At 42.1% G+C, this 21,498-nt stretch overlaps 8 protein-coding genes across 8 annotated transcripts; 2 read left to right on the top strand and 6 right to left on the bottom strand.

The window, feature by feature from the left end:
• Positions 1-345: 345 nt before the first annotated feature.
• Positions 346-3,846, top strand: NEW1 (New1p; the record flags this gene model as incomplete). Its single annotated transcript, XM_037286915.1, has 1 exon — positions 346-3,846. One exon carries the CDS (start codon positions 346-348, stop codon positions 3,844-3,846), a length of 3,501 nt encoding a protein of 1,166 aa, XP_037142810.1.
• A 111-nt stretch (positions 3,847-3,957) lies between these two features.
• FPY1 (flavin adenine dinucleotide pyrophosphatase) lies at positions 3,958-4,815 on the bottom strand (the record flags this gene model as incomplete). The annotated part of the gene is made up of 1 exon (XM_037286914.1): positions 3,958-4,815. The coding sequence occupies one exon, from the start codon at positions 4,813-4,815 to the stop codon at positions 3,958-3,960; it is 858 nt and encodes a 285-aa protein (XP_037142809.1).
• Positions 4,816-5,810: 995 nt separating this feature from the next.
• On the top strand, positions 5,811-6,257 carry CHP1 (ribosome-associated Tef1p biogenesis chaperone CHP1; the record flags this gene model as incomplete). Its single annotated transcript, XM_037286913.1, has 1 exon — positions 5,811-6,257. One exon carries the CDS (start codon positions 5,811-5,813, stop codon positions 6,255-6,257), a length of 447 nt encoding a protein of 148 aa, XP_037142808.1.
• A 205-nt stretch (positions 6,258-6,462) lies between these two features.
• On the bottom strand, positions 6,463-7,965 carry HG535_0B01170 (cation diffusion facilitator family transporter; the record flags this gene model as incomplete). Its single annotated transcript, XM_037286912.1, has 1 exon — positions 6,463-7,965. One exon carries the CDS (start codon positions 7,963-7,965, stop codon positions 6,463-6,465), a length of 1,503 nt encoding a protein of 500 aa, XP_037142807.1.
• A 1,518-nt stretch (positions 7,966-9,483) lies between these two features.
• ECM5 (Ecm5p) lies at positions 9,484-13,851 on the bottom strand (the record flags this gene model as incomplete). The annotated part of the gene is made up of 1 exon (XM_037286911.1): positions 9,484-13,851. The coding sequence occupies one exon, from the start codon at positions 13,849-13,851 to the stop codon at positions 9,484-9,486; it is 4,368 nt and encodes a 1,455-aa protein (XP_037142806.1).
• Positions 13,852-15,138: 1,287 nt separating this feature from the next.
• HG535_0B01150 (uncharacterized protein) lies at positions 15,139-15,633 on the bottom strand (the record flags this gene model as incomplete). Its single annotated transcript, XM_037286910.1, has 1 exon — positions 15,139-15,633. The coding sequence occupies one exon, from the start codon at positions 15,631-15,633 to the stop codon at positions 15,139-15,141; it is 495 nt and encodes a 164-aa protein (XP_037142805.1).
• A 1,189-nt stretch (positions 15,634-16,822) lies between these two features.
• Positions 16,823-18,349, bottom strand: DDR48 (DNA damage-responsive protein 48; the record flags this gene model as incomplete). Its single annotated transcript, XM_037286909.1, has 1 exon — positions 16,823-18,349. One exon carries the CDS (start codon positions 18,347-18,349, stop codon positions 16,823-16,825), a length of 1,527 nt encoding a protein of 508 aa, XP_037142804.1.
• A 449-nt stretch (positions 18,350-18,798) lies between these two features.
• On the bottom strand, positions 18,799-20,937 carry HOT1 (Hot1p; the record flags this gene model as incomplete). Its single annotated transcript, XM_037286908.1, has 1 exon — positions 18,799-20,937. The coding sequence occupies one exon, from the start codon at positions 20,935-20,937 to the stop codon at positions 18,799-18,801; it is 2,139 nt and encodes a 712-aa protein (XP_037142803.1).
• Positions 20,938-21,498: the final 561 nt, after the last annotated feature.

Here is a 21,498-nt window from a genome sequence, read left to right as displayed (position 1 = left end):
AACAACAAAACATCAAAACATCAAAACATCAAAACATCTCAAAAGGTTCGAGGTCTAAGTTTCATTATTTCTATTGTTCGAAAGGTTTTAATATTAGGCAGCCTAGAAATGAGGATAATATTGCAGCACAGCGATCATTATCCTCAAGGGCCTTGCTTACTATTATGAATGTTTTTTTGCCGCCGACGTTTATGAGCTGTTCGTGTTCGGAGATATAAAACCAGAAAAAGACAACATGAAAATTTTTTTCATTAGCTCATCTCATCTCTTATAACAATGAAATAACGAAGAGCACTGAAACATTGGTCATATATCTCGGCAAGGTGCTCCATTACAACAATAATCATGCCTCCCAAGAACTTCAAGGATTTGAATGATTTTCTAAATGATCAACCCCAAGACCCAAATTTGGTAGCATCTCCATTCGGGGGTTACTTTAAAAACAATAATACCAATAACTACCAAAAACAGCGTACGGTCAATCAAGGACAACAGTACCGCAGTTCAGGATCAAACTTCAACAGTAAACAGAACTACAATTACGGCAGTAATTATGGCCAAGGATACAACTATCAACAGTCGTCTGTCACCCCAGATCACAGTAATACACCAACGCCTTCTAATTCAACAACGTCATTGACTTCTCTAAATGAGAATATGTCGAACTTGCAGCTGTCACCTATTTCCTCGATACTTTCTCAGATTCCTCAATGCCAAACAATCACGGATTGCAAAAAACAATTGGATCTTGCCATTGAAGAATTTGCGAAAACAGACTATTCTGCTATTAATATTGAATCTTGGAAACTGCTGGATATTATAGCCAAATTCACCAAGCCAAAAAACCCACCATTGGTAAGGGAGTCTGCCATGTTATTGATTTCCAAATTAGGCCAAACTTTCACGCAAAAGTATCCAGAGGAAGCCTATTTATTGCCTCTTTTCGATAGTGCACTAGATTCAACTGCTGATAAGGAAAATACTGTTAAACGTGCTGCACAGCATGCTATCGATTCGCTAATCAATTGTTTCCCAATCGAGTCTTTGACAAGTGCTGTTTTACCAGTTATTCTAAAATATTTAGCATCGGGTGCCAAGTGGCAATCTAAATTACAGGCGTTGGCCGTCGTCGATAGAATAAGAGAGGACTCTCCTAATGACTTGTTAGAATTGACCTTCAAGGATACTGTTCCAGTTTTGACGGATGTCGCAACTGATTTCAAACCAGAATTAGCTAAGCAAGGCCACCAAGCATTGCTAAGCTACGTGTCGATTCTCGATAATCTTGATTTATCTCCTAGATTTAAGTTGATTGTGGACACTTTACAAGATCCAGCAAAGGTGCCTCAATCAGTTAAGGCCTTATCCGGTGTCACTTTTGTTGCGGAGGTGACTGAGCCAGCTTTGTCGTTGTTGGTTCCAATTTTGAATAGATCTTTGAATCTTTCATCTTCTTCTCAAGAACAACTGAGACAAACTGTTATTGTTGTCGAGAATTTAACCAGATTAGTAAACAACAGAATAGAAATTGAAAGTTTTATTCCTCAGTTATTACCAGGGATCCAAAAGGTCGTTGATACGGCCTCTTTACCTGAAGTTCGTGAACTAGCAGAAAAAGCATTGAAAGTGTTGAAAGAAGATGACGAGCCTGCCCCTGCTGGTCAATTCTCTGGCAGATTAACCATTGAAGAGGGCAGAGAGTTTTTAGTCAAACGTTTAGCTAAGTTGCCCGAAGATGACTTAAAATTCCAATTAAATGATGATATAATTATCAATTATTTCAGTAAGTTATTGACAGTGGATGCTAATGTGAACGACTGGAAAAGGCTGCAGAGTTATATGATTGAAGTATTGGGTGAAGACCACGAGGAATTTGTCGAGAAGGAATTCATCAATGATCTCAGAGCCATCTTCCATCAGGAAAAAGTGTCATATGATGAAAGCGAAGGTGTCGAAATTGTCAACACCGATTTTTCATTAGCGTATGGTTCAAGAATGTTATTGAACAAAACTACGCTACGTTTATTGAAGGGTCATCGTTATGGTTTGTGTGGCAGAAATGGTGCTGGTAAATCGACACTGATGAGATCGATTGCCAATGGTCAATTGGAAGGATTTCCAGATAAGAACACCTTGCGTACCTGTTTTGTTGAACACAAATTACAAGGCGAAGAAGGAGACCTAGATTTAGTGAGTTTCATTGCATTGGACGAACAGTTGCAAGGAACTTCACGCGAAGAAATTTCTAAGGCATTGAAATCTGTTGGCTTCGATGAAGAAAGAAGAAATCAAACCGTCGGTTCTTTGTCTGGTGGTTGGAAAATGAAATTGGAATTGGCCAGAGCAATGTTGCAAAAGGCTGACATACTGTTACTGGATGAGCCTACGAATCATTTAGATGTTGCAAATGTCAAATGGTTAGAAGACTATCTTCTGGAAAACACAAACATTACATCCTTGATTGTTTCCCACGACTCCGGATTCCTAGACGCTGTTTGTACTGACATTATTCACTATGAGAATAAGAAATTGAAATACTACAAGGGTAATTTAGAAAAGTTTGTTGAACAAAAGCCGGAAGCAAAAGCATACTATACTCTCAGTGATTCTAATGCTCAAATGCGTTTCCCACCGCCAGGTATCCTAACAGGTGTTAAGTCAAATACGAGGGCTGTTGCCAAAGTCAGCAATGTTACTTTTTCATATCCTGGAGCTGCGAAACCATCCTTGGTGGGGGCTACGTGCGCTCTTTCTCTGTCCTCTCGTGTCGCAGTTTTGGGTCCAAATGGTGCTGGTAAGTCCACTTTAATCAAGCTTTTGACCGGTGAACTAGTTCCTCAAGAAGGTGAAGTTCAAAAGCATCCAAATTTGCGTATTGGTTATATTGCTCAACATGCTCTGCAGCATGTTAATGAACATAAAGAAAAGACTGCAAACCAATACTTACAATGGCGTTATCAATTTGGTGATGACCGTGAAGTTTTATTAAAGGAATCGAGAAAAATCTCCGAAGACGAAAAGGAGATGATGGCCAAAGAAATTGATATTGGCGATGGAAGAGGTAAGAGAGCGATTGAAGCTATTGTCGGTAGACAAAAATTGAAAAGATCTTTCCAGTACGAAGTAAAATGGAAATGGTGGAAACCCAAATACAACTCGTGGGTTCCAAAAGATACTTTGGTTGCAGAAGGTTTCGAGAAATTGGTTCAAAAGTTCGATGACCATGAAGCATCCAGAGAAGGTTTAGGCTATCGTCAACTGATCCCATCTGTTATTTCCAAACATTTCGACGATGTCGGTTTAGATGCAGAGATTGCTAATCACACTCCATTGGGTTCCTTGTCGGGTGGTCAACTTGTCAAGGTTGTTATTGCAGGTGCCATGTGGAACAATCCTCATTTACTAGTTTTAGATGAACCTACCAATTATTTGGATAGAGACTCTCTTGGAGCACTAGCAGTGGCAATTCGTGACTGGAGTGGTGGTGTTGTCATGATTTCGCACAACAATGAATTTGTCGGAGCTCTATGTCCAGAACAATGGATAGTTGAGAATGGTCAATTAACCCAGAAGGGTCTCAAACAAATCGACCAATCAAGGTTCGAAGACGGTGGAAACACTGATGCTGTTGGCCTGAAGAATGCTAAAGCACCAAGCCCTTCTGTTGTTGACGATGACTCTCCGGCTAATATCAAAGTCAAGAAAAGAGTGAAGAGATTGACAAGAAACGAAAAGAAGGCTCAAGCAGAGCGCAGGCGTCTGCGTTATATTGAATGGCTTTCCTCTCCAAAAGGTACTCCAAAGCCTGTTAACACCGACGATGAAGATGAAGGTGATGAAGACTAAGCTTTGTTAAGAATAGGCGTTATTTTATAAAATTTTTTTCATAGATGTAAAATAGTATTTTGTATTCAAGGTTTTTTTTGGCATACCTATGATGGTGAAAAATCTTAGCGTTCATGGGTTTGAGTATTCTTCTTCCTGTTCCGCTGAGATTTGCTCACCTTTCAATGCAGTTACTGTTCGACTTGATATATCTTTCAAAAATTTTTCGTTATCTTTAGTACCCAGAATACTCACAGTGTTGAATCCCAAACCAAAATGTGGGTAAGAACCGATTTTGATTTCGTTGCTAACAGTATTTGCTTCGTTTTGCAAATCTCTCAAATAAGAAGAAATCTGTGATTCTGATTGTGGCGTCTTAATAAAAAAGCGAATATATTCATGATCATTTTCTTTTAGATCGTATATCTTTCTGATTGTAGGTGTGAAGCTCGTTAGCATTCTTGTAAACAATTGTGGAATACCGGGAAGAATGTAAACTTTGTGGTCAATGGAGCAAATTGGAACCCATAAATCGTCTGCAACATAATAGTTTTTTACCAAGCTCCCAGAGGGCATTGTTACCATACGATAGCAATCTTTCAGCCCTTTTGCATCTAATCTCGCCTCTGGATGCGATATCCGATCCATTCTAGTTTTACATTCTTCATCTATTTTTACAGGCAAATTAAAACTCTTAGCTACCGATTCATATGTAATATCATCATGGGTAGGTCCGATACCGCCTGAGGTGACTATAAACTGATAATCTTTTGAGATTCTTCTCATAGTGTTAACAATCTGAGTTTCGTCATCTGCAATCGTGACAATCTCCCCTAATCTTATACCCATACCGTAACAGTATTTAGCAAAGAACTTGGAATTTGTATCAGTAATCTTGCCATTCAAAACTTCATCCCCGATTATAACACAAGCTGCATTAACTTTTGACATCTTCAGCAGACGTTTCAATGGCGTTTTGTATTGCAGCATGAGTCTAGCTTATATGGTGCTGAATTGAATACATACCGAGCTACTCGATCGATTGTCGTCAAAATAGATATTTAACTCGAAAGGATTTAAATCGGCAAGCGAGTTACAACACACGTGAGAGTGCCGCAAGTCATTGATGACCAGAAGAAGCAGTGATAAGAAGGCTTCTCTTTGGAGGCACAATGCGTTGTGAAAGAAGCCGCGACTGCCTCTAGCATTACCTCAGAAAGTCTCGTGGTAAGGTTCCTTACTAACCTTACGGGCACTATCGGTACACAGAAAGTATAACCTTCTGAAGACCAAAACTTTTCTTGCTTTGAATCACTAGGCAATGCAATTGTCATCATGTTTCTATGACCCAGTAGAACACGCATAACCACTGACTGAAGTAGGGTGGCCTCCAACGCCATTGCGTCGGACGGTCCTGTCCCTTTTTCCCAGACACAAGGCATAATCACTCAACCGTACGAATTGAGCTTATATTTCAGATCCATGACTGTTTAATAGGATATGCTCTGGGTGAGAAACAATAATTAAAGTGAATCGTTTCGTTTAACCGCCGAGACGTCATCAACTAAAGCGATGGTTAGTGGGTAACGTTGTTATTTTTCCGCACTGGAGCTGGATGAGTTGAACATTGACTTTTAGACTTAAAGAAATCAAGTTATCTCACTATTCATCCCTTGTCAGGTTCATCATTTAAATGACCATGAGCAAGCTGCCCATCAATTGTCTTGTTCTCTCTGTCTTGCAGGAGCAGAGCGGACGACGCTGTACTAAGGAAAAAGGATGCCCGGACAACGATCGCTGAAAAAAATTGTTCAAGCGTAATCTGGAAGCCTCTCGCATCCTAAGAACAAATGACAGCTAAAAGAGCTTGAAAGTTGTATTTAAGGTTATACATCAAAGCATAATACGTATCTAGACTTAGACACTTCATCAGTTTCTGCCTAGAAAGAGGATAAGCACGTTAACAAAGTTAAAAAGAGCAAGCGATGTCACTAAATACTTTTGATCCAGAGAAAGCTGATAATCTTGAAGATATCGAAAGACAGTTCGCCGTTGTCGCTGTTGAGCAGGCTGAAACGTACTGGGGTCTACTTACCAAGATTCCAGGCTCAAAACTGCGCCTAACAAAGCTCGATGACGAAATATACGAGACATTTATGGAGCATTTCCCAGAATATAGAGATGTCGAGAGGATCAAAAAATTCAGTGAAGAAGAACTCAAAACGAAAGAAGCTAAAGAAAGATGGAGACAATTCTGCAAAGTATTTGAGACTAAAGTTGAAGATTATAACTTTGGTACTCTTCTGAGAACTGATGCAAGTGAAGAGTACGGCCAACACAGCACATGTTTTGTCGTTAGGATACAGTTCTATGCCTTTGAGGTTGCTAGGAACAAGCACAAGCTGAACGACTGGGCTGCAATTAAGAAATGATGCGGAAATACGGCCTTATTTTAATATGTAAAGCAACTATATAATTTTCAATAAGACGAACAATAAAGTACGCAGCTGAAAAGCGTAGTTAGTCTTGATAATAAAAAGGCGCGAAAGAAAAAGTCTTGCCAGTCCTGAGCGTCCGGGTATGATTACTACTTCTATAGCCAGCATAAGCAATCTGATACTTTCCGTTAACCTGCGCTCAATGCTTGTGAGTGTGCTGGTCGGAATGGGTGTGCGAATGGGTGTGCGAATGGGTGTGCGAATGAATGGGTGAGTGGTTGTGTGAATATGTATGTGGATCTTGCTCCAAACTTTGATGATCTACATCCGCGTGAAGGTCTGAATGACCTTCATCCGATTCGGTTCGTTCTTCGATGAATTCAATGTTTAACTTTTTTAGCCCGGGTATATTCTTGTGTAACATGTAGCGAATATGATCGGTTACCATTTCAAACTCACTGATATCAAGAACATTCCCCCATCTTTGTAGTGGTGTTTGTAGCACGACATTTGCTCGAATATTTGGACCTGATGGAAGCACGACTAGATCTTTTATTATATAAGGTTCTTTCGAATTGCTGTTCGAAACAAGTTTCCCCAGTACATCTTTTAGTGTCGACTCCACTTCCACATACCGGTCGTCATCGCTTGACAAGGATTTATCAATGAGTTCTTTTATCGCGTCATTCAAACCTTGGCCCCCTGCCTTGATAACCAACGCAGATACCAATAAACCACCAACCGCATCTAAGGACTGAATTTCAAAGAAATATCCAGATGTAATTGTAACCAACGCAACCAGTGATGTTAGTGAATCCACCCTATGATGCCATGCGTTCGCCATCAAAACATTTGAATTAGTTTCAGTGGCAATTTTTTTAGTGGCATGAAATATCCATTCTTTGACTATAATAGAAGCCCCCGCTATCCACGCTGCATTGACGTCTGTGACATCCTTTGTAATGGAGGCAGAATGCGAGTGAGTTACGCCAACAATGCCTTCATAGAACTCTACTATCATATGTGGAAGAAGCGGGCCTACAATCTCGCATAGAGATGTCCATCCTATTGATAGCCCAGCCATCGCCAATATACCTGAAACCGCTAAAGAACCAACTGTCTCCATCTTTCCATATCCGAATGGATAAGCAGAAGTAGGTTTGTTCGAAGCTAAGCCTACTGAAACCAGTGTTAAAAAATCGGATACCATATCACTTGCCGCATGAACAGCGTCCGCCATGAGAGCTTGGGAATGAAATACAATCCCGCCGGCGAATTTACCAGCTGCAAGCCCTACGTTTATCGCCAGGCCAATCCAAGTAATTCTAACTCCAGGATTCTTCTTAACCGCTTCTTTGCTCATCACCAACATCGGATTGACGCCTGCATGAGAATGCGTATGCGATAGGGCGGCGGCGGAATTTAGTTTTCGTTTCTTACCAGTGATTACTTGATCATTCTCCTCCGTTTCTGACTCTCGCAGATGGACGTGTTGATGTTCCTCTTTGAAACTATCTTCTAAGTTTTTGAAATTTGGATTCTCTTGCAGTCGAACTTCAATTGACCTCTCTGTAGCACCTTTATGCTTTTGCTGCCTTTTATTTACGGCACTGTGGAACATTATTACACCAATTATACGCGATCCAGCATGCAATCTGCTTAAGCTTGGGCTCAAACGAGGCCCTAATCCACCTCTTATCATAACCACTCAGTATGTTTAACCACTCAGTATGTTTAACCACTCAGTATGTTTAACCACTGCAGTTACAAAACCCGCGATCTACAATTCAATGTCAACACAAAGGCTCAATGACTCCTTCAATTACCCCTCGATCACTGACCGATGTGTGTTCTCAGTGGTCAACTTCTCCAGATTAACAACTGCCTATATGTATCCTGTTCAAACGATGTCTGAAATTTCTACAGCAAAGCAGTCTTAAAAGAGATACCTTTTTACACCCAAGAATGGAATACTCTCACTATTAGATAATCACCTGCACTGCCTGAATCTTCGGGGCATTCAAACGAGACAGATTTTCTGCCGAAAACAATTGAAAAAAGGTCATGGAAGCGATGGGGCAAGTCTAAGTAGAAGAAGGAACTGCGATTATGAAGCGGGTGCGAGCCATGTCGCTCAACAACAGCATCCAGATGGTATTGCTTTTCAAGTAGATTTTCAAGTAGAGAGTCGGCATCACTGCGCTGGCCTTCTTCATATATAACGGTGCTTTAATTACGTAACACGACATATGAAATTTGATGGCGATCGACTCGCTAACTGCAAGACTCCACTCTCAACAGGATTTCAGGTTCAATTTAGTTTTTCATTATGCTCAGTTTTCTCTAAATGAACGAAAGGACTTAGAGAGAGAAGCTCTCGGCATTATCGTGATTACCACCGTAAGATCTAGCAAGTAGACGTTATTCCTGTCATTCCTTGCGGTTGAAAATTTCTTCATGTTCGTTCGAGGGATCAAGAGAGTGCTGCATTACCCCATTATTTGATCCTGAATAAGTACAGCATGTGTAGTTGTACTCATTGTCGGTCTACAATTAGGAACACTAAAGATCACATCTCGAGCTTTATTCAGCCGCAATTTGCAAAAGAAGCAATCGAGCCCCTTATTGGTATTTACAAGTTATACTTAATCTACGATTGGGAGAGATCTGCGTTTTATGCTGGAGCTGTCACTGTTTTTTCCACCCTTGATTGCCAGATTCGAAACCTGTAAACGAACATCTGCATCTGCTCGCATTCAGATCTGGATTGGATAACTCACTAGCACTCTCGTCCGTACCTGTGGACACATTTTTTTCTTTTTTGTCAAGACAACAATTTCAAAAGACACTGCACAGTCATCATTGTAATTATCTAAAAACCAAGCACAGATAGATAATAGTATGTGGCCTGTGCTAAATGGGGGTGGCGGACTCAATAGCAGTTACTACACAACATCGGAAAAATGGAATAAAAAGTATAAACCAGGAAAAATCTTGCAAGTCTTGAATATTTCAAAAAAAATCAGTTATTGCCAATTTAATGAGCATTATAATAGCGACGAACACATCATTTTAAAACCGCTGAGGATTCTTTAGTCTTTGATTTGGAATCTCCTTTCAAATTTCTGTGACTCCTTCAAAAATCAATATCACCCTTACTTTTGAGGGACAACGTCAAAGTTCATCATCTTCGTATTAGCGAGAGATATTCGACAATGCGTTAATCTTTCTCAATCTTGATCTTACGTTCAGCATCCTCTGCTTTTTCTGGAGTATTCGGTACATCTGATGTTGTAGAGGATGCAACGGAAGTCTCATTGGCATGCATTATACTTTCCGGCCCAGTAAGTATGACAAGTCTTCGAGATTTCAGGTCTTCATTAAGTTCGACATTTTTTACTTGACAAAACGCTTCCAGGACACCATCCCATGAAGCGAAACGACAGTTCGACTTAATCAGCTTTCTTAAATAGTGTTTTGCCTGATTCAAGGTAACATCAGGTGCCAATTGACCTTCAGAAATTGAAAGTCTTTCCATCATGTCAATCTTGAACAGAAAGAGGGATTCGAAAATTGAGGATACGTCAGAGAGCATTTGTCTGTCTGGTGCCAATTTCAGTTTTACCGATTCGAGGAATAAGTTCTGTATTATTGAATAATCGATACTGGCGGAAGAAACACATACTCTGGGTGAACACACTGAGCAGACGAAAACACTATTGGAATCTTGCGGTAATTTCCAAGTATGAGGAGCAATACATCCGGTATGATACCACTCCTTGCACACTTCGCATTCAATCATTGTTCCTCCAATATCACCTCGTCTACAGAAGCAGTATATCTCTTGATTTTCTGTAGGTTCCGAATCATCTTTTTTATGATATTTGTCAAATTTGACATCCAAAGCACTTAATAACCTGTTTCTTAGCTTTTCCCTTTTACTTTTGGTAAAGATTTTGTTGACCTTATTAATCCAGTTTTTACATGCTTTTATATTATCGCTGAAAAATTTTTGGCTCAGAACGTCTGACATAGCGATTCTCTTATCATTAGTGGAACCATCAAACTTGGTTAGAAGTTGGAGTGAGTCCTTCGAGTTTTTTTTTATTCCTTCGATTAACTGGAACTGAAAAGGTCGATTAACGTCTATCATTTGCAATAAAGGAGAGAGCTTATCCTTCGCACCGTTAACAGCATTTAAAATCGATACTAACGTGGTGGTAAGTTCCTGATTCACGGGTAAACATTCTTCAAATGCCATTTGAACAACATTCTTCAAATCATCTAGTTTGAATTCGCCTGTATGTTTGTGGTTCAATATACCATTGATCAAGTTTATGACATTTTGAGATTTGACTATTATTTGTTTCACTTTCTGAAGTTTTTCACTCTGCTCGGCTCCACAATATTTAATGCCATATTTCAGAAAGGAATGTAGATCATGAATCGTGTATGCTACAGAGATGTGCTTGCTGTTACTCGTAAGAAGCGTTTGATAACTCTCTAGCCACTTGTTTCGACACATCCAATAGACTACTGGCTCCAAATATTTGCTTGCAACGTTTAACCATCTACCCAACGAATACGCGTACTTTAGGTCCACAAGCGTCTTCGACTGTAGAGACTCCTTCAACTTCACTTCGAATGCATTAACATCTCCACGCCTTCTGAGTACTTCAAACATACTGGGAAACGTAACACAGCTTTCTTCTATCTTATGAACAATTGAATGGAAGAAAGCAAGATCCAAGTCTCCGTTTCCCACTTGTGGCTCGTCAAGGTTCAAGCCGTTCCCAAGGTTTTCGAAGGCATCAACTTGACAGGAAGATGTAAATGATGATAAAATACGCTCACAGTCTTGTTGAAGGGCCCTTACTTTGAAAAGCAATTCTTCAAATTCGGCAAACCATGGAATTTCAGGATTAATTTTACGAGAGAGTCCCTCCAAAATTGCTAATGGAACTGTTCCCTCCTTCTGTAAAGCTTTCAAATTTTTGAATAATACATCGTTGCTATCTTCTCCTTCATATTTATTACTATTGCATAAATCATCAGATTCTGAGAGGATAGACATGATTCTCTCATCTGAGCAATATATGTGTAGTTGCGAGTTCTGCAATAAAACTTTTCGTTCGCAAGCTGATAATTTTTCGAGTTCACTTTCGGTAATCATTTTCAAGAACTCTTCACATGTTAGAGTTTTGGTATCAAGAGAATCGGTTATCACAACTTTGCTACCTCCTGCGGGTTTAAAGGATATATCAGAAATATAATCGAATTTGTTTTTAATACAACCTTTCTCGTTTAGGGCTTTTCGTACTTTGGACCTGTAGTGGATTTCTTCTTGTGCTAGCTGCTTTAGAATATGTTTGGCCGTCCTAGAGAAGGATGTGTTATCTTTATATGATGTGATATTCAGCAGAAACTGAAAGGGCAATATACCCGGAAGCATATTGTTCTTATAAAACCACTCTGATCCTTCCAATATGTTGTTACATAACCATGAATGCGGTGCAAAAAAAGCATTCTCCGACGCACAGAAGCCACTTGCAATATTCGAAGTATATGCCTTTGGGAATGTGAAAATATATGTGCCACTCTCCTGAGTAACAGTGAGCCATTTGATTCCATGTCTCTCCAAAAGCTTTGGATGTAGTAGGAGGTCTCCTGGAAGACTTTTTTGAGAGGTTGTTTTACCAGCAGCTCGAGAGGACTTCTCGGGACCAACCCATTCATCATGCAATAGAAGAGCTGACTCCGAATAGCATTTGTAGAATTCGGAATTTTTAAGCTTTTCATCATAAATACAGGGGGGGCTTACTTGGCTATTCTCAAAGTGCAATTTATTGTTTATGGTTTCGACCAACAGTTCGAATTTCTCCATGTCAGTAGAAGGAACGACATACCAGAGTTTGGCAGCACCCAAATGATTGTAGTTAATACTTGGAAGAAAGTTTCCATTAGTATGCCAACCTTCCACTGAGAAAAGCATACCAACGTTGACGGTTGTATGCGTGTAATTACGGAAGTCAAGGTCTAGATGTCTGAGTAGGGAATTTTCTTGGAGAGGGAAGTTCTCCAAATTCCATTGGTCTTTAAACGCGTTATATTTATCCTTATTATTCGGTATGAAAGACGAACCAAAATTGTGAGCCGCTGCTTCTAGACCGAGTCCTGTATCAACAAAATGAGGTTCCTTTCCAGAGGACAGAAATTCGAAGAAAAGCCTTTCAAAATTTGGTTGTTCAAACTCCTGAAAATTTGATGTGAATTCAGAAGAACTATTGGCATATTTAGTTCGTAAACTTTCGATATGTCTCTCACTTTTTTCGTAATACTGTCTCAGATCATATATCGGTGAACAATGTGAGTTGAATACATTACTCTCGTATGTTTCGAGTCCAACTTGCCAGGCGTTAGATTCACAACGAGGCAAGGAATGGTTATGCTTATCCGTGCAAACACCATGACTTTCAACAGAATAATGTTTTGTGCAACCTTTCACCTCACTGAGCTCCCTCAGAACCTTATACTCCGCAGCCGAATGTGCGACTTCAAAAATATACTCATTATCTGCGCCTTGGTTCAGAAAGCCATCATCTTGTTTCTGTTCAATCATTGGGATGGCTACTTCATGGGGGCCTTTCTCATTTTTATTCTTCAGATACTGTTCATATCCCAACAGTACTTTGACGTACGCAAGCCTTAGTGAAGTAGATAGAGAGCTCATGATTCTCCCAGAGTAACCGAGCTCTCGACCTATCTGTGCCCACAGTTTCTCCTGACAGACAGCTTCATAACCACCTCTGAGTCGCACACAATTGAATAAGCGATAAAGATCTAAAACTCTTTTATTTATGCTCGGAACTCTGCTGAAGTTCTGCCCCTCGTCTTTCGTCATCTCATGGTAATTCAGAAGGTCTCTGTAAAACTCGTACATGTGTTGCTTATTCGCCCCCAAAGAGCCTGTAAACTGGGTTACCGCCCTGAACCAAAACTGGTCAGGATTGCCACCAAATTTATCGCAGGATTCTTTCTCTTCGTACTGAAACGCACCGTTAGAATCACAGAAAACTAATTTCACACAACCGTGTTGCGAACCTAAATCTTTGACTGACTCATAGAAGACGATGGGATCCGGCACTTGTGATTTGAGGACTTTGAAGACCGGTACTGAATTGGTCGAAATCTCGTAAAATAAGCCCGAATTTTCATGGTACACCTTGAGCGTGCTGGAGTTACGACCTGGCGTAATTTTAGTCCTTCTAAGGCGTTCAATGTCAAACTGCCCCGAGGATTTTGATTTGCTCGCCTGGCTCTTTTTGGCGAAAGGTGTGGTGGACTCACTCTTGGAAGAAACCAGTTCCGAGCCCAGAGTTCGTACTTTTTGCCCATTGTTGCCTTTACTTGTGGGTGGCTTTTTACTCACTCTTGGGGCTGCGTTGGCTGCCAATGCGTGGGATCTCTTATCATTGCCCATGTCTAGTGTAGAGCCCGACAACGGCACCTGACATTGGATAGACAAATCCGAGTCATCCTGTTCATTTAGCAAATGCACAATCTTTGTTATAGGCCTACTTTGATGCATAGATGGACGCTTGAGCGGGTCGTATGTCTCTCAATAGCGGGATAGCTTTATAGTTTTTTTCCTTTGTATTGCGGTATTCTTTTTCAAATAAGCGCGATGCAGCTGAAAAAAGAAGCTGTTCGATCGAACACTTTTCGGACGCTCGTGTTGCCTCGGAGCTACACAAGACACTTCTACAAAACCACGGAGCTACCAAGAGCGTTCAATGAGAGCTAGCGCAACAGCGCTTCCTGACACAGCTTCACATGCGCAACCCGAAGGAGACGGCCCTCCGGCTCTGGCATGCTACACACACTTAAACTACTTAATTAGCTATACATAACGCGCACTGGCGCTGCGATGTGACATGTTTGGTGCCCCAGTCTCCACCAAACGTGCAGCCACGCCCCGTGCTGAATACGTGTTTTCCAGCGTCTAGCGTGCACGTTTCGCTGCCCTCACAGCACACCTCCAGACGACCTCGTCCCTGCCACTGTCGAAACACCAATGACGGCCACACCAGCCCAGCTGCCCCGCGTGCCGAGCTGTGCCACCGTCTCGCACAGCCTCCCAGATGCAGTCCAGGAGGACTTGGGCTCCACGAGTGCAAACCGTTCAGCCTGGCCCCAGAGAACACCATCCACACAGCGCCCTGCTCCCTGGTTGCAACCCGGCCATTTAGCCGCCGAGCTGCAGATGCCGCTAAAGAGCCGCCAGACCGGAAACACCTCGGGTCTCCCCAGACGGACCAAGCGACAGAGACAGGCTCCACGCTCCACTTCCACCTCGCCCTATTATTAAAAACGTACCTTTATATTGAACTAGCACTCTGAAAAACGTAAAACCATCACGTCATACCACCCACGTGGTGTAAGGGTTGCTTACATTCTGTCGACGCCTCCCCTGCGAGCTGCCTGCCCTGGCTTAGCATACGTCGAGTCGTCCTTCATAACGTCCTCAGTGGCGGAATGGGTCTTCCCGTATGCAGAGCCCTCCATGCCTTGTTCCCTCTGCTGTTTGTCCTGGTGAGTGTGCTTTTCCTCACCCATGTTGATCTTGTCTCCGACTTTGTGCAAAAACTTGTCCATCGTGTGTCTATCGCAATTGCCTGGCCTCACGTCCCAGCTTGCCAGAAACCCTTGGCCACTACCACGACGCGAGTCACAATATATACCCTGTCGATGGAAACAGGGGACCATCATTGCTATCGTATCCAGATCGCAACCTCTCGTAGTCGTCATAGCCGCCAGCCGCAACAAGCAACATTCCTTTCGCTGTGGTGCGGGGAGTCTCCGGGCACGCTGTGCATCAGAGAAGAAACGGCGACTGCTGCCTGGGCCCGGTTACCCGCCCTGAGCAACGTAAACTCCGGTTCGCGTAAACCCCGGTTATTTTAACCTTTACTGTTTCTTTTACCAGAAAAAAAACATGCAAAAAACGACGGAGCATGTGCAAATGCATAAATGCATGAATGATCATACCCCAATACACCTGATATGAGCAGATGGCGCCCGCTGCCGGGCGCCATCTGCCATGTCTCGTACCAGCCTGCCGTGACCCGCCTCGCACACTCCACACCGTGTGAAGCAGCTTACTAACTTTTGATTTACAAATAGACTTCGGACCAGGACCAAAGACCGATCCTGTACCGGCCGTCCACAGCTTCTCTTCCGGGAGTCTCAGAGCTCGGCAGCGGTCCGGCACAAGGTGGCTATGTTTCTCGAAGAATCCTTTTCTGCGAAACACCGCTCGTAAAGGCCTGCACAGCACCCGCAGTTGTGGCGGAGCCGGTTCTTGTTTCATGCAAGGCTAGCAGCAATGTAGTTCCGGCCGAAAGGTAAACAACAAAATGTAAACAAGAAGCACAAATTTGACAACAAACCACTCGCAAAACAACAACAAAAAACACTCAGGTGCTGCAGGACGCATGGCAACGTTGGTGCGGTTGCTATCATTGCGTACGCGCAGTGTTCTGTGATACCTGCCGGTTCCCCGTTTGCTAGTGGTGAAGCGGTCCACTGCCTGACCATTGCTGTATCGTCATACCACAGACGGGCGTTATGGTTGGCACCTCTGTGCAAACGGTGGAAATATGCACGATTGTGATTCCAATACACAGGCAAAACAGTATTGTCTTACAACGGCGTAGGTGAAACAAGATAGAGAGGGCTGTTTAGCAGCCTGGTGGTTACCCATTTTCTGTTTGAGGGCGGCGTAAAACCGCGGAGGGGTCCTCCGAATTGTGTTTGCTTTCATTCCTTTTTTTTTGCACATTCCCATTTGTATATCGAATGGACCTGTTTTGCTTTCTTGCTCGCGCACCGCTAGATTTACACGACGAGAAAAGTAACTTTAAAAGAAAAGAGTTGGTATAAGATGGCTCAGGAAGATGGGTAGTTGCAGGGCAGGAAGGGCCGGCGTTCGCTGATGCGAGTATCAGGTGCGAGTATCAGGTGCATGGAATCTTGATTGCCGAGTGGGGCAGCAAACATTAGTGTTATCAATTTAAATTAAAGCTACTCTGTTGAAGCGTGTGACATAACCATCCTCCACCCGCGAGTCTAGCACAGTCGTCGACCGTAAAGCAGTGTATAATGTCTGAGTTCTTTCGGCACGCTAGGGATAAATTGACCGGTAATGATCACTCGAAAAATGAGCATTACAAGAAATTGTCGTCCAAGTACTCCAGCAGTGGGGAAAGCAAAGATTCGAGTGGCGACGGTGGAGAAGATTCGAAGGAGTCGTCAACTGCAGGAGAAGTGCCCCAGTCTAGAAATGTACAGGAGGGACCAAAAAAGTAGGGCGAGAGTGAAACCAGTTTTGCATCGTCTTCGTCATCGTATATAAAGAGCATTCAGGATGCTGGAGCACAGCAGCATCTTCTGTAATTTGAACGGACTTCGTCATGTGTACTATATAGGTTTAAATGAAAAAAGGGGTTTTGATTTGATCCACCGGATATAAATTTGGTTGCGTATGTAGCTAACTATACTTAGTACCTATCGCCACTTCCGTACGAATCATTGTTGTCGTTACCATACGAACCGCTGCCCGAGTTCCCGTAGGAGTCGTTGTTGTTGGAGCCGTAGGAGTCGTTGTTGCTAGACCCGTAGTTGTCGTCGTTGCCGTACGAGCTGTTCTTCTTGCTGGACCCGTAAGAGTCGTTGTTGTTAGAGCCGTAAGAGTCGTTGTTGTTGGAGCCATATGAGTCAGTGTTGCTTGAATTGTTTTTGTTAGAGCCATAAGAATCATTGTTGCTGGAACCGTAAGAGTCGTTGTTGTTAGAGCCGTAAGAGTCGTTGTTATTCGAGCCATAAGAGTCAGTGTTGCTTGAATTGTTTTTGTTAGAGCCATAAGAATCATTGTTGCTGGAGCCGTAAGAGTCGTTGTTGTTCGAGCCATATGAATCAGTGTTGCTTGAATCGTTCTTGCTAGAGCCGTAGCTGTCGTCGTTGCCGTATGAGCTTTTCTTCTTGCTAGATCCGTAAGAGTCATTGTTACTTGATCCATAAGAATCAGTGTTGCTTGAATCGTTGTTGCTGGAACCGTAGTTGTCATCATTGCCGTACGAGCTTTTCTTCTTGCTAGATCCGTAAGAGTCATTGTTACTTGATCCATAAGAATCAGTGTTGCTTGAATCGTTGTTGCTGGAACCGTAACTGTCATCGTTACCGTACGAGCTGTTCTTCTTACCGGATCCATAAGAATCAGTGTTGCTTGAATCGTTCTTGCTAGAGCCGTAACTGTCATCGTTACCGTACGAGCTGTTCTTCTTACTGGATCCATAAGAATCAGTGTTGCTTGAATCGTTCTTGCTAGAGCCGTAGTTGTCGTCGTTACCGTACGAGCTGTTCTTTTTGCTCGATCCATAAGAGTCGTCGTTGTTCGACCCATAAGAATCAGAGTTGCTTGAATCCTTCTTGCTAGAACCGTAGCTGTCATCATTACCATACGAGCTGTTCTTCTTACTGGATCCGTAAGAGTCGTTGTTGCTCGATCCATATGAATCAGTGTTGCCGGAACCGTAGCTGTCGTCGTTGCCGTACGAGCTGTTCTTTTTGCCAGATCCGTAAGAGTCGGTGTTGCTAGAGCCGTACGAATCAGTATTACCGGTATCATCGTTGTTGCCGTACGAGCTGTTCTTCTTGCTAGATCCGTAAGAATCGTTATTACCAGATCCATAAGAGTCATTGTTGCTGGATCCGTAGGAGTCGTTGTTACCTGATCCATAAGAGTCGTTGTTACCTGATCCGTAGGAATCGTTTTTACCAGAGCTGGATGAATTGTTTTTTTTGGAGTCATCATCGTTTATGGAAGTCTTACTGAATCTGTCACGAACTGTGCTCTCCAATTTGTCAAAATTGTCCTTGCCTACTTTGTTCTGAAATTGAGCGACTCTTTCCTTGCCGGCGTACCCCTCAATTTTATCGACAAAATCACCTTGTTGACTGTTACCATCACGAGAATTGTTGTTGTCACCGCTACTAGCGTACTGTTTGACCTTATCAAATAAACCCATCTTGTATGTTCAATTAACTAGATACCGTTCCTAGTTTTCAGGAGAAACAAGTGGTTCTCGTACCTTGATCGAATACCGGTTTTTATATCATTAGTTCTTGGCGGTGGAACCAAATAGGGGGTGGCACCCGGTAGTATTAAATTTTGCCCTAAATTCTCTTTGTCAAACACTTTACGGGCTGGGCCACTTTCAATCCCACGATTATTCTCGAAAAAGTTTTTATTATGTAAATGTGCAGAGAAACGCCCACACCGCGCGTATACGACATTCTTTTTCAAGATCATCCATGCAAGAACGAAAAAATATATGCGAAGAAATTATTGGCTCAATAATACCTTTATCAAAGGATGGGATGAACGTCCAAACGCAATGGTTATCGTACAGCGTTAATTCTATACGATGTTGGTTTCTATGAAGTGAAGGGATACTGTCTAATGAGAAAATAGCTGCTATATACCTGTTAAGCTTTGTTGCAGCCACCCAATGGTTCGGCGTTTGACTTCCCCATTGTCGTCTTTGTAAAAACGTCTCTCTTCCAGTATGTCGATCATTTCGTCTGCGCTCTTGCCCTTACTGGTACCGTTCAGTATGAATTTGTAAAGTCTTTTTCTTCGAGCGAAAGTTTTCCTGTTGCGATTCAACCGCCATTTGTTCCCGTACTTTTCCTCCAGCCCTTTTATAGATGGATTACCATCGATCCCCACAGAATACTCCTCCCAGATGGTCCTGACGTTGCTGGGGGCCTTCAGTAGGGTGTAGTTTATATCACGATGCTTGTTTATGACGCTGCTGCGACCTTCAGTTTCGGTGTCAAGTTTTAAAAGGATGGCTTTTCCATTTTTCGGTGTTGCAGCTTTGATATTCTTGTCATCGGTGATAGCTAGTCGGTGGTCGATGTGAGAGCTTTTTCCGAAATCTCTATTGTGTTTTCGCTTCTTCGGTGTTTTGTTTTGGGACTTTTTTTCGTGTGGGGTATCCTGATCGCCATCTTCGTCATCTTCATCTTCTTCGTTCTCGTCGTCATCATCGTCGTCTTCGCCATCGTCTTCTTCTTCATTGTCGTCGTCATCGTCTTCTTGATAACCGGCCTCATCATCGTCTTCATCGAGCACGACGTCATTGCCGATACCAGCATGGTTGATTGAAGCTTCTGTGCCAGTCCTGACGGGATCCAGTCCCACACTGAAGTTTACGGGTTTTGGTAACTTATCTAATTGTGGGTGCTGCTGTTCTTTGTTATGCACCCCATCCATCTGTTGCAGACGGTTTTGTTGTTGTGGAATATTGTTATCAGTAATTTCATGACTGCTTGTATGGTTATTAACCGAATTTGAGTTTTCATTAACTTTGGGGAAGTGCATTCCATTTACACCATACTTCAACAGTGGCGTGATACCTGTGTTCTCTAAAGTTAAGTTAGGCAAACTCATTGTGCCAAATGCATTTATAGAATTCAAATCTGTGTATGATTGTGCTCCACTAGGAATATTAGAATTGAATCCAGAATTTTGAGAGCTATTCAAGGCATGCGTAGAATGACCATTGGTATTATGATTTTCAGCTTGATTGCTGTTACCATCAACAGCCATAAATTCGTGTTTTTTCCTTCGTTTAATTCCGTCTGGGTTCAAGGTAAATGTTGCATTAGACGGTCTTTTACCTTCAAAAGCATGTAAACTGTTTGACTTTGAGTCGGTGTTTGAGTTATTTCCGGTGTAATGCTGACCATGATGATACTCAGGTAAAAAATGCTGGTTTGATTCATTCATTGCTTCTGCTGATGAAGTTTTTTTATTCACGTCAGTGCGTGACCTTATCTTTCTAAGGTAAGTACTACTAACATTTGTAATTGAATTCAGTAGGTCCGTAACGAAAGAATCCTGATCCGCAGCGTCTTTTGATTGTTCTTTTGCTTGAGATAAATGATCAATTTTATGCGATAAATCATTTGCAAGCTGAGAATTTAATCCTTTCAACTCTTCAATTGTAACACTTTGTTGATCAATGGTCTTGCATAACTTGTGAAACATCTCCTCCATCGCTATTAACCTAGCACTCATTTCATCCATTCTCTGAAACATTCTCATTGTATTACTCCCTACATCATTACTGACCACGGGCGACGAGGCACTTGAGGCCATCGAGTGTATAGAAGTTCGCAGCCCAGAGAGTCCTGTGGATTTGTTATTGCTGCGATTACTTCCGTCAATAGAATTGGAGCTTCGATTTATAACGGGTGAAGGTATCGCTGATGTATTGTTGAAGTTCGCAGCTGTGTTAACTGCTGAAACTGTATTCGCGTTTTGATGAGTAACCGTGTTCGTGGGAGATTTCGATAATTGCTCCGGTGCAAGCGCTAAGTTCAAGCTCATTGCCAACTCGTCCTGCTGGGTGCGCCCCCCACCTAAACCAATTCTACTCTCAGCTGTATTATCGGCGCCACTTACCGGAGCTATTCCAGATACGGCAATCCCGTGCGTGTCAACTCGATCGCGAGAAACCGCATTAGCGTGTCCATTGCCATCGCCTATACCATTAGTTATGTGCGTATTTGGTCCACCTATGAGCAACTGACCCATATGTGTCATTACGTTTCAATAAAAAGACTGTCAACTACCTGAATCAGATGTGTGAAACCTCTCAGCAAATTGATATCTCAATTGAGAATTTGATAACCGCAAGGAGGCGACACAGGAATTTTTGCTTCCAAAGAAATTACCTAGTGTATCAAGTATAAAGCTGGAATTCAATGCGGTTGATCTTGCGATATAAGCGTCCTTTATCTTTTCAGCGGTCAATGCGAACTTTAATGAAGAAATGTGTCTATCAGTTAATCATTGTAGTTTACCAAAAGCGTGCAAATCTTCTACGAAAATTTCCATTTTGCATTTTTACGTCATTTTAATAATGGAGTAATTTGATCTAGATAGTAATTTGTCATGTCCGACGATAAACATACCAATAAGTACCTTTAAGCTGGGGAATGAAATAAAAATGGCATATGTAGCAAATATAAAAAGAATAGCTAGAGCAAACGGGTTGGTTGACTTATATAAAGTTCAACAACAACTAACAGAAATTCTTGAACTTCTTTACATCACCGGAGCTCTATCCAAGTATTGTCTTATCAGCAAGCAGGGGATAAAAAA

Source organism: Zygotorulaspora mrakii, chromosome 2 (genome assembly GCF_013402915.1).
Source record: "Zygotorulaspora mrakii chromosome 2, complete sequence".
NCBI classification, from domain to species: Eukaryota; Fungi; Ascomycota; class Saccharomycetes; order Saccharomycetales; family Saccharomycetaceae; genus Zygotorulaspora; species Zygotorulaspora mrakii.
Note: the sequence above shows the minus strand (reverse complement) of the source record. Positions and strands in the feature narration are given on the sequence as shown.